This window comes from Micropterus salmoides, unplaced genomic scaffold (assembly GCF_014851395.1).
Source record: "Micropterus salmoides isolate LMB-PRFRI ecotype aquatic unplaced genomic scaffold, ASM1485139v1 Ms_hic_scaffold_15, whole genome shotgun sequence".
In the NCBI taxonomy this organism is placed as follows: Eukaryota; Metazoa; Chordata; class Actinopteri; order Centrarchiformes; family Centrarchidae; genus Micropterus; species Micropterus salmoides.
This window is the reverse complement of record NW_024040596.1, coordinates 9,046,611-9,063,543: the sequence shown is the minus strand read 5'-3', so window position 1 is coordinate 9,063,543 and position 16,933 is coordinate 9,046,611. Positions and strand designations below refer to the sequence as shown.

Genomic DNA, 16,933 nt, shown 5'->3' with positions numbered 1-16,933 from the left:
CTCCAAAGGAGAGAGAGATGGATAGACTTAGAAATATACCAAATCTCATTAGTTTTGAAGTCTTGCTTTTTTAGATACATTTACATTTGGTGAAAGATTATTCAATCTTTAAAGAAATTGTAGCACCACTTAGGCACTGGCTGTATTATAAACTTTGATTGTCTCGGTGGCAATTAAGTCATCCATGTATTTATCCCGTTTCTAACCGCACCATGAAGTATAAGACTTCTCCTCTAACAAAGTCACATTTAGGTACCTGGTCAGCAGCATGTATTGAGAACTTTCTTTAAGGTGCAAGTATAAATATCTTTAAACTAAAAAAAGTGATAACGACTTAAAAAATAAGCTGTTAGTATTACACATTAAGAGATTTGTCTTCCACTTCACAGCTCTCAGGATCTCAATATCAGAGATTTCCAGATTTCCATAAACGATACTGAAAATATTGTTCAAGAAAGGAACCTGTTTCAACTCAATGGAAAATGCCACTGTAATGTTTCACTTTAATCTCACGATGTAAGTGAACATAGGGTCTTATTGCTTTCCAGCGTTTGTACTGTGCTTCCTGCTAGTGATTTGTTTGCGAACGAGCCAGCTCTTTTAAGTAAATGATGGGATCTGGCTCCCCTCTGAGAGCTGATCATGCTTGCTTGGATCTGTCTGTTTTTTTCTGTTGCAGTGTGTCTTTAATTGACCATCAGGCTTCCTTTGTGATGCAATATTCCAGACTCAGTATTGAAGTTAGTCCAGTAGATCATTTTCAAAATCCCAACACATTGTATAGCATATGGCTGGAAGAAATGACAAATTGTTTTTTTTTTATTGATTTGCATGATTCACTTGGGCCCTGCGATGGACTGGCGACCTGTCCAGGGTGTACCCCGCCTTTCGCCCAATGTCAGCTGGATTGGCTCCAGCCCCCGCGACCCTGTGTGCAGGATAAGCGGTTGACGATGGATGGATGATTCACTTGGGTCACATATTTAGATCAGACTATTAATAATTCCTGCTTAATCAGAAAGATTCAAGTCCCTGTGATAATATGACGTAGTGTAAATTATCCCGTGATACTGTGTATATTTCCGTGAAGCCTTTAAAAAATTTTAAGAAAAACAAAGTTTTGTGTGAGTGGTACTAAACCTTGTATTGGTTCTGCTAGCAGCTGTTCCCAAACAGCTAACATTGAAATTTATTTTATAAATGCATAAAATGCTTACCTAGTAAGTTGAGAGAAAATCCACCTCAGTAAGTTTTTTCTTTGACAGGTTCTGTCCTTACTGCTTTAAATATAATAAATATCTAAATGCATTAATTATTAATCTTCACACACAAATCCTGCATAAGATCGCTGCAGTCAAAATGAATATGTCCAATGCAGATGTTTACACCTGGCCGTCCAGGTCTCCAAAAATAATAAATTAAATATGTATGTAGCCCATGTTGAAGAAATATTGTGAGCCAGGTTACGTAGACTGATGAGGACTTAACATAGCAATGTTTATTGAGACTCAGCCGAGGAGATATAGTGTCATCATCTAATGTGTAAACACAACAAATCTTTAGAATACTTGTCTGGGGATGTTTATCCTTCCTAGACTACAGAAATTGGTTACGTGTCCAAATAAGTTATTGTTCAACCCTCTATACATGTGTGAAGAGTCTATTGGTTATTGGTTCAAATCAAGACACATTGTGTGTCCGTCACATGCAACACTTTCAACATAGTGCCAGTCACTCAGTCTCATGTTTAGATTCCAATGCTACATCATATTGGAATATATTACTAATCTGTGGAGCTTTTTGTCATTTTGTTTGTTAAAAAACATGCTGTTAAACCTGGAAAAAACCTGGACTCGCCTAAATATTTGAGCTGAATAGAACGTTTCTTAATTACTAGACTACGTGCTTAAGAACAATGAGATATTCAGCGATATGGATGAGAAGCAATTCCAGCAAACTGCTGGGAGTGAAATGTGAAAGTAAGAAAAAACTGCGGTATGTAGGTATTTGGAGGCATTTGTTTACCTGCCAACTGTATGACCAATATGCAACTGTATGTCCATATTAGTCAGTGCTGCTTCCTAGTGACCAAAGTTCACAATATCAAGTAAGACTGTGCGGCACGTTACAATGCAACCTATTGAAAACATGGTTTGATTAAATAAAGACATAATAAATGTTATATGGCAGCCCTAACAGTTACAAGCTTAACTTGTTCATGTTCTCTTTATTTAAGCACCAGTGTACCAATGTGCTCCACTCCCTTGGTGTTAGTGAGGACTCTGGCAGCAGCATTCTGGACAAGCTGCAGCAGTATAAATGATTTTTAATAAGACCTGTGAAGACACCATTAGAATAGTCTAGCCTGCTGCAAATAAACACTCTATTAGGGCCGTCTCTCAATAGTCAAAGATGCTTCGATGGGCGGAGCCTGATTCGACTGTCGATCTCAAAGAACAAAGAATATTTTATCATTTTTAAATAGCAATATATCAGTCTGTGTGTACTGAATGTAAACATTATACAAGTTTCACTTTTTGAATGGAATTACTGAAATAAATCAACTTTTTGATGATATTCTAATTATCTGACCAGCACCTGTATATCTCCAACCCTAGCTGGCAGGACAAGCCAGAGCTCATGCTTCACGTAACAAGAGAAAGTTGGGAAGTAGTAGCTATACCGTATAAGAGGGAATGAAAGAGAAGAGGAGGTAGAAAAGTTGTTCATTTGTTAAGATGTGTTAAATGTTTATTATAAAACTGGTTGAGACTACATACATGCTACACTTTTTATTTTATTTTTTCTGAAATTAAGCACTTTATTTTAAAATGCAGTTATATTTATTGTCACTTATCACTTATCAGTTTGATGTGAAAACTGACATTAAATATTGTTAAAATATTATTAATTTGACAGTCAGTTGATACAACTATACGTTATGGCACTGAATGATAATGCAAGTTAGTTGTTATGATGTCCCGGACCTTTGTTTCTGGAAATTTTTTCTAACTGGACCTCTTTGAATTCTTAATTGAATACCTCTGGCGTAGACCAACACCCCACCATGCAGTTTTCCTCGACAGTCACCCCACTAAACAGGGACGTCAACACCATCACACCACGTGTGGAATGAGGGGGGACCCCTGTGGGAGGGTCTCTACCCGCCTGTGCATAAGCTTGAGACATGCATTAACAAAGCCAGATGCTTCTTGGACAGGGCTTTACTATCATTGAAACACACCGCCGGATAGAACATAGCATACCAACAAACAAGACACAGTAGATGCAGCCTTGCCTCACGGGACCTGAATGGGGTGGAGGATCCAACCATATTATCTACTTTAAATTTATATATTACATACTGCCATATAAAGCAGCCCTTCTGTGCTGCATTTTATCACCTTTACAGTGTAAACAAATAATTTCCCGTGTCATGAGCATCATGGAGAGGTGGTCGTAGGAATGAGCTCTTAGGGGGATGTAACTTGTTTTAATAAACAGTTGGAACATTCACAAAGTGATCACCGTGATCAACACTGTCAACAATCTTCCCAGAGAAGGATGTCTCTGGACCCTGCTAGGTTTGGGCTAAGCACCAAATGTTTCCAACGTCTTGCTTCTGCGCCTTATCTTTTGTCTTTGATTCTGCTGCACAACATTATTTATACAAATGTAGATCTCTTGTTTCTAAAGCATCAAAAAATAATTGTCTGTCTTTTTAAAATGTTAATAGTAAGAATGAATCAAAACTACTTGACTCCCTTGTATTTAAGCAGTCCCTTTCTCAGGCTTTTAAAAGACACAAAATCCCTTATTTTTTAAAAGATTATCTTAATTTACCTAATTTAAATAAATTAGCTTTTACAAGTATTCATGTTCTAGAGATGCCTGTTTGTTAAGAATGTTGACTAAATAAAGTTAAAGGAAAAGGCAGAATCAGGTAAATTTTGTGAGAAATAGGTCATTTAGATTTGGAATAGGCTGCAATTTTTACAGTCCATTCAATATTTTACACAAGGAGAGAGTGATGAATAGACTCATAATCATACCATTTCTCATTAGGTATGACTGAATACATTATGGTGAAAGGATGTGGCTGAAAAATGATTTGCTAGGCAATTATAGCGACACCTAGTGTGTTATTCCACTGGGCCTTGTATGTCTTGGTGGCAATTAATTCAGCCAATCTCTGATTTCCGATGTATTCTTCCTATTTGTAACCACACCAAAAAGTATAAATATTTTTCACTCCTCTAACAGACTCACAATCAGGGATCTGGTCAGCACCACGCGTTGAAAACTTTCTTGAAGATGGCAAGTATAGAATATAACAACTTTTAAAAAAAGTAAATTTTGTAATTACACATTCAGCGATTTGTCATCCATTTCACAGCTCTCAGGATCTCAATATCAGATTATTTCCCGATTTCCATGAACAATCCTGCAAGATATTGTTACAAGGAAGAATCTGTGTTTCAGCCTGACTTTGTGAAATGGAAAATGCCACTATAATGTTTCACTTTAACCTCACCATGTATGTGAACATAGGGTCTTACCGCTATCCAGCGTTTGTTCTGTGCTCTCTGCTGTTTGCTTTTATTGTCTGTGCTAATCTTGTTATAATACTAGTAATATCACAGGAGAAAACACTTCATGAGCCCATGTATATTTTTATTACATTTTTGTCTGTCAATGCTCTGTATGGTTCCACTGGCTTCTTCCCCAGATTCCTCATGGACCTTCTGTCTGATTCTCATTTAATCTCACATTCAGCTTGTTTCACTCAAATCTATATTATTTACACATATGCTTTTAATGAAATGACCATCCTGGCCATTATGGCGTATGATAGATATGTTGCTGTATGTGATCCTTTACACTATTACAGCAAGGTGAACCCTAAGAAAGTCTGTATGTTGGCAGGCTTTGCTTGGATCTTTCCAGCCTTTTGTATTGCACTGTGTCTTGGTTTAGTCATTAGGCTTCCTCTGTGTGGCAACTCTATCCTAAAAGTATACTGTGCAATCTGGAATATTGCTAAATTGTCATGTGTTCCCACTTTTATCAACAATATTGTTGGCTTGCTTGTAACCACAATTACAGTAATCCTGCCCCTGATCTATGTCTTGTATACTTACTTAAGAATAATGCTTGTGTGCAGAAAAAGCTCATCTGAATTCAAGAGCAAAGTGTTCCAAACCTGCTTACCTCATACTATTTCATTTGTCACTTATTCCATCAGTGTATTCTGTGATATTGCCTTAAGTCGTTTTAATGTTGAAAATCTAAACCCATTTTTTGCTGTAATTTATCACTGGAGTTTGTAATGATACCTCCACTTCTAAACCCTCTTTTGTATGGTCTGAAATTACCAGAAATAAGAAGGCACATTTTCAGGACCTTGTTATGTTTAAAAACTCTTTCTTAAACTCTCTCTAAAGTAATGACTTAAAAAGTGACAAATTTCTGCTCTATACAAATTCACATAATGTTCTCTGTGAAATGTTTTCTTTTAAAGCTAGGAATTGGTATGTGTGCAGCCCTCCAACACAAGGTCTCAGAAAAGAAAACCTAGAACTAAACTACATTGCCCTGTCTGCAGTTTGCCAAATAAAAAGTGTAATCAAAGTGAGTAGAGCATTATAACTGTACAATCTATGGCACAGTCTGCACTCAAAATACACAGAAGCAAAAAGCACTTGAGAAAAGAAATTGTGCTGTTTGTTTTTGTTTTTCTGAATTAATGAGATAATTACCTCAGAACTACGACATACATACATTTTCATAGGGAAAAAGATTTTGCTAAATGTTTCTGATAATTATCTCAGAATTAAGAGACACATTATTGTGGGAAGAAAAGTTTTGCTCGTTTCTGAATTAACAATATACCTCAAAATCCCAACAGACACTTTCATTTAGCTCGATTTCAAGAAGGTAAACATGCCCTGCCTGTTTAGTTTAATCCAGTTTTACTTTGGTTTGGGTTTGAGATCCTTGAAATCATATACACCTAGCACTATTGTTGTTGGAGGGTCACTGATTAGCGTCAGTGGCATGCAGGTGAGAGCTTCTTGCAGGATTTTTCAAGAAAAACAAAGCAGGATTTTTCTTCTCTCAAGGAAATGCATTATTTTCCATAGAACAGATCAATAAAAATAAAATGTACTGCTCAGTGTTAATTTAGTCATACCATTTTGAGAGAATGCTGAATTAAAAAGGACACCAAGAAGTAAAATGTTACTGCCACTTAAAAATGTTTTTGTTGTATCCACTATTTTATAAACTCTCTTTGTTCAAATTCCATGATTGTTACTTTCATTGCTAGCCTTAGTCACCCTATCAGAAGTGTAAACTAGCTGTTTTATTTTTGTTACATACAGCAGTTGAGTGAAACCAGATTCATCAGCCAATGTATAGCTCCTTTTTAATGAGCTGAACTGATTGAATTAGCTTCAAAGTGATTGTGAGTGCCAAAGGTTTGCTGACACTTCACTTCTGTAGTTTTTTTTCATATGTTGTAGCTCTCAAACTTCGTAATGTCTTCAACACTTGTTGTTTTTTCGGTCTGAATGATATGACATAAACATAATAGAGCCTAATAGAAAGCTTTTGACTCACTGAACCCTTCTCTGAATGGTGATTGTTACTGTTATTAGGAATGGTATGATTGGATTTCCCCAAATGCTACTGGGGTAACAGTGCAATTTATAGTTAGTTTTTAGACCTTCCAGAAAAATAAAAGCAATAGCTAGCTGACAGGGTTGCATGCAACCAATGAGCATATCAATAGCAAACTACTTTATTTTGTGGGTTAGGGTTACAGGTGATGTAAAAAAAAAACCTTCAGGATTTGTTTGTCCACTTTCTAGTATTAGCAGTTAAAGGTTTGGTTTACACATTTTATGACTACGTTAGTGGTTCTGTCCTGTTCTTCATTGGATTTGGGGAGCACTTGCTAAATCCTTATTTTATTTTAAAGTGAAACTTTTTTGAAAACATGGTTATGTTGGAATGAAATACAAGTCTTATCTAACATTTATTCTTTTAATACTGTACTTTCAGGCTAATTAGCTACCATGCACCAAATACGCAGTGATCAAGAGCAAGACCCTTTGCAGGGTTCTTTTTAAAAATCATGATCAGCTGTGAAAGAGTTTTTAATCAACACATGAACTTAATGTTAATTAGCCCTTAATTAACTTTCAACCGCTTATACAACCTGCTTGCAAAAGCTGACATTGAAGTCAAGTCAGTCTCTGATATGACTGTACCAAATCATTCATTACTATATAAGTTTTGTAACTGACATTTAAGGGCTGGTATTGTTCGTAGGCCTATGTGCTGTCAATTTCCATGGTGCACTATATCGACTGAAGTATATCATAGCCCTGTATAGACTATGAACATTGATTAAAGATGGTTTCCCCCCTTTTTCAACAAACCTAGCGCTGCATCTACTGTCTTAAGTTATTTGTCTGTTTGCAACTTTTAATAACAATTAATTAAACATTTGGGAGAACTATGTGCTATCATGTTTGTATTTCACACAGAAAGTGGAACGTACCTAGCCTAGCTTGCTAGTGTTACCACCGATTCCCACTAGATCTTACATTCGGTTCATATGGCATGGTTATTTCAACACCTGCGGAATGATCAACTTGCTTGCACCCTCTCATTGCTGTCTTTGTCCAGCATTATAGAAAGAAGGGGGTCTAGCTAGCATTAGCAGACTGTCAGACTGATAGTTTACAGCTTTGGGTAGTGGTGTTACCTCTGGGACTAACAGCAAAGAGCAGCAACTATTGTCTTGCTTACAACCTGTCTGATTGTTGCACTACTCGTCTCTTTCTCAATCAGACTTTGTTGTAGTGATGTCCCGGATCTCAGCATTTGATCTTTAATAAAATAGACAGTACATGTGAATGATATACATTTAGAAGGTTAGAGGCTCAGGTTGATGAAGTCTTCAGTGAAAGCAACTGCCACATCACTGATTGGATGTTTGAAGTCCTATGATAATAACGTCATTTAGTGTTACTGCCACGGAAGAATATAAACAAATGGTAACACTTCTTGTAAGGGATAAGTAGACACAGAACAGAATGTCCTATTTTTCCCTCCCACAAGTAAGTCCCTATGGGTAATGAAACAGTGATTACTATGTTTACTCTGTCAGGGTTAAATGGTACAGCAAACTACAGAGTTGCTCTCTTTGCTCTCACTTTATTGTCTTACAGTGTGATTTGGCTGGTAAATGTGACCATTATTTTGACAATCATTGTGACCAAAAGTCTTCATGAACCCATGTACATCTTCCTCTGTAATCTGTGCATCAATGGACTTTATGGGACAACAGGCTTTTACCCAAAATTTCTCAATGATCTTCTATCTACCACTCATGTCATCTCTTATGCTGGATGCCTTCTGCAGGGTTTTGTGCTGCACTCTTCAGCTTGTGCTGATTTCTCTCTTCTAGCTCTAATGGCTTATGACAGATATGTGGCTATATGTCGACCTCTGGTTTACCACTCTATGATGTCTAAACAAAGAGTTTGTGTGTTTGTGTTTTTTGCTTGGCTTGTACCCTTTTCCCTGCTGTTCATAAGCACAGTAACAACATCTACATCTGGGTTATGTGGCTCGCATATACCAAAGATCTACTGTGTTAACTGGTTAATTTCTAATCTAGCTTGCTCTTCCTCCGTAGCAAGCATTGTTATTCCAGCTTTTAATTATACTTTTTATATTGGCCATGTTATTTTTGTTTTTTGGTCTTATATATATATGATCAGAACATGCCTAACATCCAAAGAGAACAGAGGTAAATTTATGCAGACATGTGTACCACATTTATTCTCTTTAACAATTGTTGTTGTATCTTTGCTCTTTGATTTGTTGTACATGCGATTTGGCTCAAAAGATATATCACAAGGTGTACAGAATTTTATGGCAATGGAGTTTCTCGTTATTCCTCCAATTATCAATCCCCTGATTTATGGTTTCAAATTGACACAAATAAGAAATAGAATTCAAAATTGTATGTGCGGTAAAAGTTCAGCTTTCAGACTAAAGTCATAAATTGGTCTGTAAAAATAATAATTCTGCTAGTACATATATTGGATTTGGGAGAAATGCCTGATACATCTAACAATATTTTTAATCAGTAGACATGACATTTACACATAAATACCATGACAGGTTGTTCCAGTGCCAACACAGAATGAAAGAAAGCAGTTTATAGAGAACAGTCTGTGGCATGGAAAGCAGGCCAATTAAATACATGTAACAATTATGTTTTAAATGTTTCTATAATAACATTTAATATATTTCCAGTCATCTGGGGATTTCAATAAATCTGTACCTGATCATAAGACTTCTGCCTTGTTCCACATAGCTGTGCCTCAAAATGTATTTTGCATGAGTTGAGGGGTACTGAAAGTGAGGGGGTAAGGACAAATAACTGCACACGCTAAACTTGCTTTGAGGAGCGTTTGTCAATTAACACACCATTCAAAACTAATTGTCCTGTATCTGTTGTACAAACTGCAAACAACATTCAAAATACACTGAAATTATAAAGTAACTCCCTAAATGCCCAAGGCAGTGATTTTTTTTTACCTTGTACAATACTGTTGTTTCTCTCATAGCAGAAAATTTGCTGAACATGTTGTCACCTTTGCCAGATTTTTGATTAAGCTGAACAAAAAATGCAAAGTCGCAGTCCCAACTATTAAAACTGTTATTAGTTATTTCCTTGTGAAAATTTTCACTCAATTGATTTCAAAATGTACCTTTCTTTCTTACGCCTTCATTTTTTAAGACTATAGACTCCTTCACAATGCACTGTGTTTGGGTAGACAGACCCCCTCACATTTACATAGGCCAAGGCCAGAGAAAGATCTGGGGCTACCAGTTTTTCAGCATTACTACAGGGTCTATAACACAAGAGTTATGGTTCTCTGGCAGTACTTTTCTTCTTACGGGAGATACAGCAAATACCCTCCATTTCAACATTTTTACTTTGGAAAAGCCCCAGAATAAATGAACTTTTTTTCTTTGGCTGTGATCACCAGACCCTTTTGTCTGATCTCTTTTGAATTTTGCATATTGTTACTTTTCCTTAGATATGGCTATATGTAGTTTTTCAATGAAATCACTTATTAATAAATCAAATTTATACAGCCTTTATGTCAATGGTCTGTAGCCTCATTTAGAAAGAAGCACACACCTGGTTTCTCTGTTGCTTGGAACAGCCACTATTCTGCTTTTAATGTGAAGGTCAGAATGTAGCCCTGTGTGCGCCTACGAAGCTCTCTCCAACTACAGCGACAACACCGTAGCTAACAACATGCAGTCCACTCATGGCCGTAACCAGCTATGAGGTCACCGTCAGCCTATCAATAAAGAAATTAGAGTGAAAACCATTGATAACACAATCAACTTTGCTGAAGGCTTTAGGACCATGCGGACGCATGTCATTACACTGTAGCAACCCTCATTTTAACTTGAATAAGTGTTCCCTGATCAGTGTCCAGTGGAAACATATGAAACACATGCAAACATTGTGTGCACAATAACTAAGACCACCACTGTTTGCAGGCAGGCTTTTGGATGATACCATTTACCTTAGAAAAGGGAATGGAGGGTGTAATATGGTGAAGCGTCTCCCTATTATGAGAGAGACTGTGCGTATTTGCGCACAAGGCACAGCAGCGTAACTTCATTGAATATTAAAATCTCCCAACACGCCAACAGGATCAGTCAGGATCTAATATTAATACTAGGGCTGGGCACGTTAACACGTTATTATCGCATTAATAAATTATTGCCGGCAATTATTGTATCTAAGTTTTTTAAAAACTTAGTATTATTTTGAAAGCCCGTAGCTCACTGGCTCTGAATACACATACAGTCAAACCATGGGTCACAGGAGGGGTGGGATGTTGATCAGAGAAGTATGAGACAGGAGCTCTATTGAGGGTAACCATGGCAACGGCTTCTGTGCGCCACACAGCTGTAGCCTATTTATCTTAAATTAAAATTATAGGCTAGGCCTATATAACTTTACCAGATATGGGATGCTCTGCCATGTGAATTCCCTCCCGTTGATGTCCTGATAACTATTTACATTTACACATAGAGCGAGGATCAGTCTCTCTTCCAATGATTTGTGCTGCACGTCGCAAACAAAAAGTTTAAGACAATTCAACTTCGGCGGCGGGCGAAAAATAATGTTTTCATCTTCATCTTTCTGAGAGGATTGCAAAACATAAGAACAGCGGGAGTCATCTGGACGATACTGTGAAACTGGGCTCAATCTTACCTGCGCCCATCAGGCGCTCCAGTGAGCAGCACAACAAACACTGCGGGGCCACAACAAGTCAGCGGACTGTCTTCGGTCACCCAGAAGTTTGCCCAGAGGAAAAACCGCCGGGCCGCCTTTCTCCTCACATGAGGCCTCAGCTCTGGTGAGTGAAAGCTTCTTCTACCATCCTGACTCTGCTGCTGGTCCCTGCTTGGGCAAATTGTTGTGCTGGATCGTTGAGAATAGGCTACGGATTATGGTTGTTGTCATATAGCCGCTTTCATGCTGCATTATTATTCGTGATTAACGTTATTAGGCAGTTTGCCAGCTCGGTGCGCTGTATGAAAGGTATGGAGCTGGGAATGTGATTTATATTGGGGGACATTCTTTCCGTTTTGATTGCAGGATCTCTGTGGAAAGCGGCTATTGAAAGGCTCTGGATCCCTAAAACGTTGTCTGTGCGGTGGTTGTGTTGTCTTAAATATTGCATTCTTAATCTAGGTTTGTGACAGTGGTACTGTAACTTGTGTCAATGCACTTCTCTCTCTCGCTCTCTCATGTTAAGTGTTTTGTGGAGCCATGCTGTTTGTTCACATGTTAAGAAACACAGAAGCAAGAGTATTGTAGTTTTACTGGTATTTATGTTTTGAAATGGTTGTTGTCCCACTGTTTTTACATATAAACACTATATATAGACACTGGTCAAATCGGTTGTTAAAAAGTGGGATACTGCAAGAATAACTATCCTAGTTGTTTGTAACAAGAATAACACCAAACTTAGTATGTTAACAAATAATTACACAACTCTATACAGACACATATTGTATGTTTCAATTTGAATTTAAAGAAAAATATTTATGCTCCATGATGTCTGTAATCTTGAGTTGGCTTGTTCTCAGTGTCAAAATGTTTTGTTCCTCCCCGTCAATGCACTCCTACAAATAAAAGCTGTATTTGTCTTTTTAAGGAAAAGGTTAACTTGCCTATTTAAAGAACAATTAATTGCCTAACACATACAGATAACACTTCAAACTGGATTTTTATGGAATGTTGACTGAACTGGTTTTAGTCTATGGGCATTAGGCAATTTTAACTATAAAATAAGAAACCAAAGTATATCAGTCTATGATTCCTTAACTCATATTTTTATGTAGAATTCAACTAGTCTATATACTGCATAATAGAATTCCTGAAATTCAGTTATGGCTTTTGGTTTAGTGTGCCACCCCAGGATTTTCAGTGGCTCCATCTGGCCACCCCTGGGAAAATTTTCTGGTGGCGCCACTGGAAAACTGGACTCTGATGGTAACTTGTTTTAACAAGCTAGATATAAGTGAATGCCCTGGCAGTGGCAAAAAGCTTTGATTTAATATTTGATGTTTAAGTTGAGATTTACAAGAAATATTTTATTGCTACTGTACTAAAGGGAATACTGCTGGTAAAATGCACCTTATTGGTTTAAAGAGGTGGTATTATGCTTTTTGGCTTTTCCCCTCTCCTTTATTGAGTTAATATATCTTTTTTGTGCATGTAAAAGGGTTTGCAAAGTGAAAAAAGCTTTCGTATGTAATTTCATCACTAAATCCACTTCTGAGAAGTTTTGAGGTGAGAAATCAGCTGTGTAGATTTCGAATATTGACAGTTTTACGAGAAGTGATGGCGGAACAAAAATATGCTTGAATATTTTCGGAGTTGACGAGCTCCGCAAGTGGCTGCGGGGGAAGCTTGTACCAGGAGGAGCGTGTGAGGCCGGCCAGCCGCCCGCTAACAGAGCCCTCTGCTCCCGCCGTCACACAGACCACTGCAGCAACAACAGCAGAGGAAAACACAGCTAGAAGGTTTTCATACCGCTTATCTGTCTTTACATTCTGAGGAATGTTGAAACGTTTTAACTGTAGATATACACTCACCTAAAGGATTATTAGGAACACCTGTTCAATTTCTCATTAATGCAATTATCTAATCAACCAATCACATAGCAGTTGCTTCAATGCATTTAGGGGTGTGGTCCTGGTCAAGACAATCTCCTGAACTCCAAACTGAATGTCAGAATGGGAAAGAAAGGTGATTTAAGCAATTTTGAGCGTGGCATGCTTGTTGGTGCCAGACGGGCCGGTCTGAGTATTTCACAATCTGCTCAGTTACTGGGATTTTCACGCACAACCATTTCTAGGGTTTACAAAGAATGGTGTGAAAAGGGAAAAACATCCAGGATGCGGCAGTCCTGTGGGCGAAAATGCCTCGTTGATGCTAGAGTACCCACCGGGTACCACTCATCTCCACTACAAATAGGAAAAAGAGGCTACAATTTGCAAGAGCTCACCAAAATTGGACAGTTGAAGACTGGAAAAATGTTGCCTGGTCTGATGAGTCTCGATTTCTGTTGAGACATTCAGATGGTAGAGTCAGAATTTGGCGTAAACAGAATGAGAACATGGATCCATCATGCCTTGTTACCACTGTGCAGGCTGGTGGTGGTGGTTTAATGGTGTGGGGGATGTTTTCTTGGCACACTTGAGGCCCCTTAGTGCCAATTGGGCATCGTTTAAATGCCACGGCCTACCTGAGCATTGTTTCTGACCATGTCCATCCCTTTATGGCCACCATGTACCCATCCTCTGATGGCTACTTCCAGCAGGATAATGCACCATGTCACAAAGCTCGAATCATTTCAAATTGGTTTCTTGAACATGACGATGAGTTCACTGTACTAAAATGGCCCCCACAGTCACCAGATCTCAACCCAAAAGAGCATCTTTAGGATGTGGTGGAACGGGAGCTTCGTGCCCTGGAAGTGCATCCCACAAATCTCCATCAACTGCAAGATGCTATCCTATCAATATGGGCCAACATTTCTAAAGAATGCTTTCAGCACCTTGTTGAATCAATGCCACGTAGAATTAAGGCAGTTCTGAAGGCGAAAGGGGGTCAAACACAGTATTAGTATGGTGTTCCTAATAATCCTTTAGGTGAGTGTATTTTAAGAGCTGGTGTGTGTGTCACATTGAACATTACGCCGCAGCAGTTGTGTGTGGTGTCACTATGATTACTACATGAAGCTACATGCTATCTCTGGGTACTATCTGCAATGGAAAACGGAGCAGGGCCGAGTAGAGTCGAGTCTATCGATTTGCGCTATGGTAGCATTTTTCGGCAAGACAGCATAGATCGTCAGAAAACCGGCAACAGTTCAAAGTTTAGTCCTAAAAGAAGATGCAACTCCGACTCTGGGCCTGGAAATTCAGATTCACAACCTGTAAGTATGCTTTATTGGTTTTGAATTATATTTAAAATAAACAAAGCAATGTAACTTCACAGACTGTTCAAGTGCGGAATTGTTGTAAACGTTGGCTAACACAGCTAAAGTTATAACTATAATGCTAATGTTACACGTGATGTAAAAGCTACTGAGCAAACGTTCAAATTGTTTGGCCAATTTTTATGTAACATTTTGTTGAAATATGGTGATTTTTGTAGTGATTTATGGTAAGATGTGGAACAATGATGTTGTGTGGTTGTGGACTTGAGTAACTTACACCATCTGCTAGGTTACGGTCGCAGTCTGAAGCGGCTTTGATTTGGATCACACTAGCTTGTTTCTTACAACCCGCCCTTCTCTGCTTCTGATTAGGGAGGTGTCCAGGAGGCATCCTTACCAGATGCCCAAACCACCTCAACTGGCTCCTTTCAACACAAAGGATCAGCGGCTCTACTCTGAGCTCCTCGCGGATGGCCGAGCTTCTCACCCTATCTCTAAGGGAGACACCAGCTACCTGCCTGACGAAACACATTTCGGCCGCTTGTAGCCACAATCTCGTTCTTTCGGTCATCACCTAGCCTTCATGACCATAGGTGAGGGTAGGAACAAAAATTCATAACTCTTATTTTACGTTATTTTAGTGAGCCACGAACTGAAGGTGAAACACCCTGATGAACAGCCTGTAGTTAGTGAGTTCTTCACCCAAACACAGTGCTGTGCCCACTGCCCAGTTCAAGCCTTCACTGAATTATTGTAAACAAAATAAATAAAAAATAAAAAACTCCACGTGAGGATACAAAACAACAATAAGGTTTATGTGCTGAAGCCCATCAGACCAAACAATGCAGATGCAATCTTGCCTCCCTGGGTCCCAAGTGGGGCGGGGGGGTAGAAAGCAGTCAAATGGATCATCCTCAGCCTGAACAAGCTCCTTGATGCTCCAATGTTGTTTGGGACAAAGGAGGGGTTTGGCCGCACTGTGGTCGCCACAAAGCAGCGTGCAGGTGGGATAAACCGACAGGGCGCACAGCTCACTCACCCCCTTGATGGAGGTAAGAGCTAGTAGCAAGGAGATAGCATCTTCAATGAGGACTACTACAGGGCCAGACCTCAGAGCCTTACTTGTAAGGGCCAGACCTCAGAGCCTCTGTCAACTACGCCAGTGTGCCTCTATTCGGATCATAGTGAAATGTAAGTAATTTAAGGAGGTAATTTAATCAAGTTTAATTAACTTTTTTAACCCACTTTATTGAATACAAGCTAATTTAGTTGTTGAGTGAATTATCCAGTGATGCTTCTGCAGCCACTTCTACCTGTTAGGTGGATGCCTTCCATTCTGCTCACATGCTGCAGACAGCTCTCCATTATTCTTCTTTTTTCCTCTCGTGGGCTGCGTCCATATGTTCGTCCCATGGGACAGTGAGCTCAGCCATAACCCTTTTTCCTTGCAGAGGATATTGATCCTAAGTATCTTTTGCTCACCGGTCCTTTCTGTGTTATCCGTCATGGTTGATCCATCTTCCGTCCCCCGGGCAGTTTTTGCTGTATCTTGCTTGGGCATGTGGAAAGCCCTCCAGCCCCGGTGCAGTCTTTCCTGCCTTCAGTTAGTCTTTCTTCATTGTCCACTTGTCTTTCCTGGATGCCAACTAGCGTTTTCACAGTAGTCACTGGTGTCCCAGACAAACTTAGATCTAAGCACAGGCATTATCTACCTGGCAGGCATTGTTGCCTGACACACCCATGCCCAGCTGGTAGGGCAGCCAGTGAAGAGTCTCGGGGGGGTCTACACTGCAGATCTCTCTGAGAACCTTATTTCACTTCCCCTTAGTCTCCCTGACAGGACCAGGAAATCAAAGTAAAAAGAAACAAAGTTTGTCACGAAAATAAAACTTCAGCCCTCATCTAAAGAAAGTGGGTCAGCACCATCTGCATCAGCTAGTGAACATCAGATCACGAGTTGTTTCAGGTGAATTTGCAGCTGGAGGAGACTATCCTAATATGTATTGCTGACTAAATTAGTGATGATAAGAAATGTGACTTAAAACAGTAACATCAGACAAGTTTTACCTTTTTTAGTGAAAATGTGAAAGTTATGGTTTCACACAAGACAGTTGGAGAACAATTAAATACAAAATATGATGTAAACTCAACAGAATTATTTTTTCCTGGGTGTAGTAACTCACAGAAGACTTCTGTGTTCACATGGAGGAGATTCGAAAACTGTGCAACAATTCTGCATTACTACCAACAACTGTTTTTCTTCTTTCCAGTACCTAACGCCACACAGCGCCACCTAGTGGTCTAGCTGACTAACATTCAGTTCTGTCCTACAACATGGGGCAACTACCATGTTTCTCCTAAATGAT

The 16,933-nt window shown here is 38.9% G+C and overlaps 2 protein-coding genes and 1 pseudogene across 2 annotated transcripts; all 3 read left to right on the top strand.

Moving 5' to 3' along the window:
• Nucleotides 1-2,323, top strand: part of LOC119903666 — a 3,635-nt pseudogene extending 1,312 nt beyond the window's left edge.
• A 2,173-nt stretch (nt 2,324-4,496) lies between these two features.
• Nucleotides 4,497-5,330, top strand: LOC119904180 (olfactory receptor 1L8-like). Its single transcript, XM_038720654.1, has one exon. It carries the CDS (start codon nt 4,497-4,499, stop codon nt 5,328-5,330), a length of 834 nt encoding a protein of 277 aa, XP_038576582.1.
• A 2,809-nt stretch (nt 5,331-8,139) lies between these two features.
• LOC119904011 (olfactory receptor 6C1-like) lies at nt 8,140-9,081 on the top strand. Its single transcript, XM_038720361.1, has one exon. It carries the CDS (start codon nt 8,140-8,142, stop codon nt 9,079-9,081), a length of 942 nt encoding a protein of 313 aa, XP_038576289.1.
• Nucleotides 9,082-16,933: the final 7,852 nt, after the last annotated feature.

Coding starts and splice junctions, on each gene's coding strand:
- LOC119904180 (XM_038720654.1), top strand. CDS start 4,497: ATGGAAAATGCCACTATAATGTTTCACTTTAACCTCACCATGTATGTG.
- LOC119904011 (XM_038720361.1), top strand. CDS start 8,140: ATGGGTAATGAAACAGTGATTACTATGTTTACTCTGTCAGGGTTAAAT.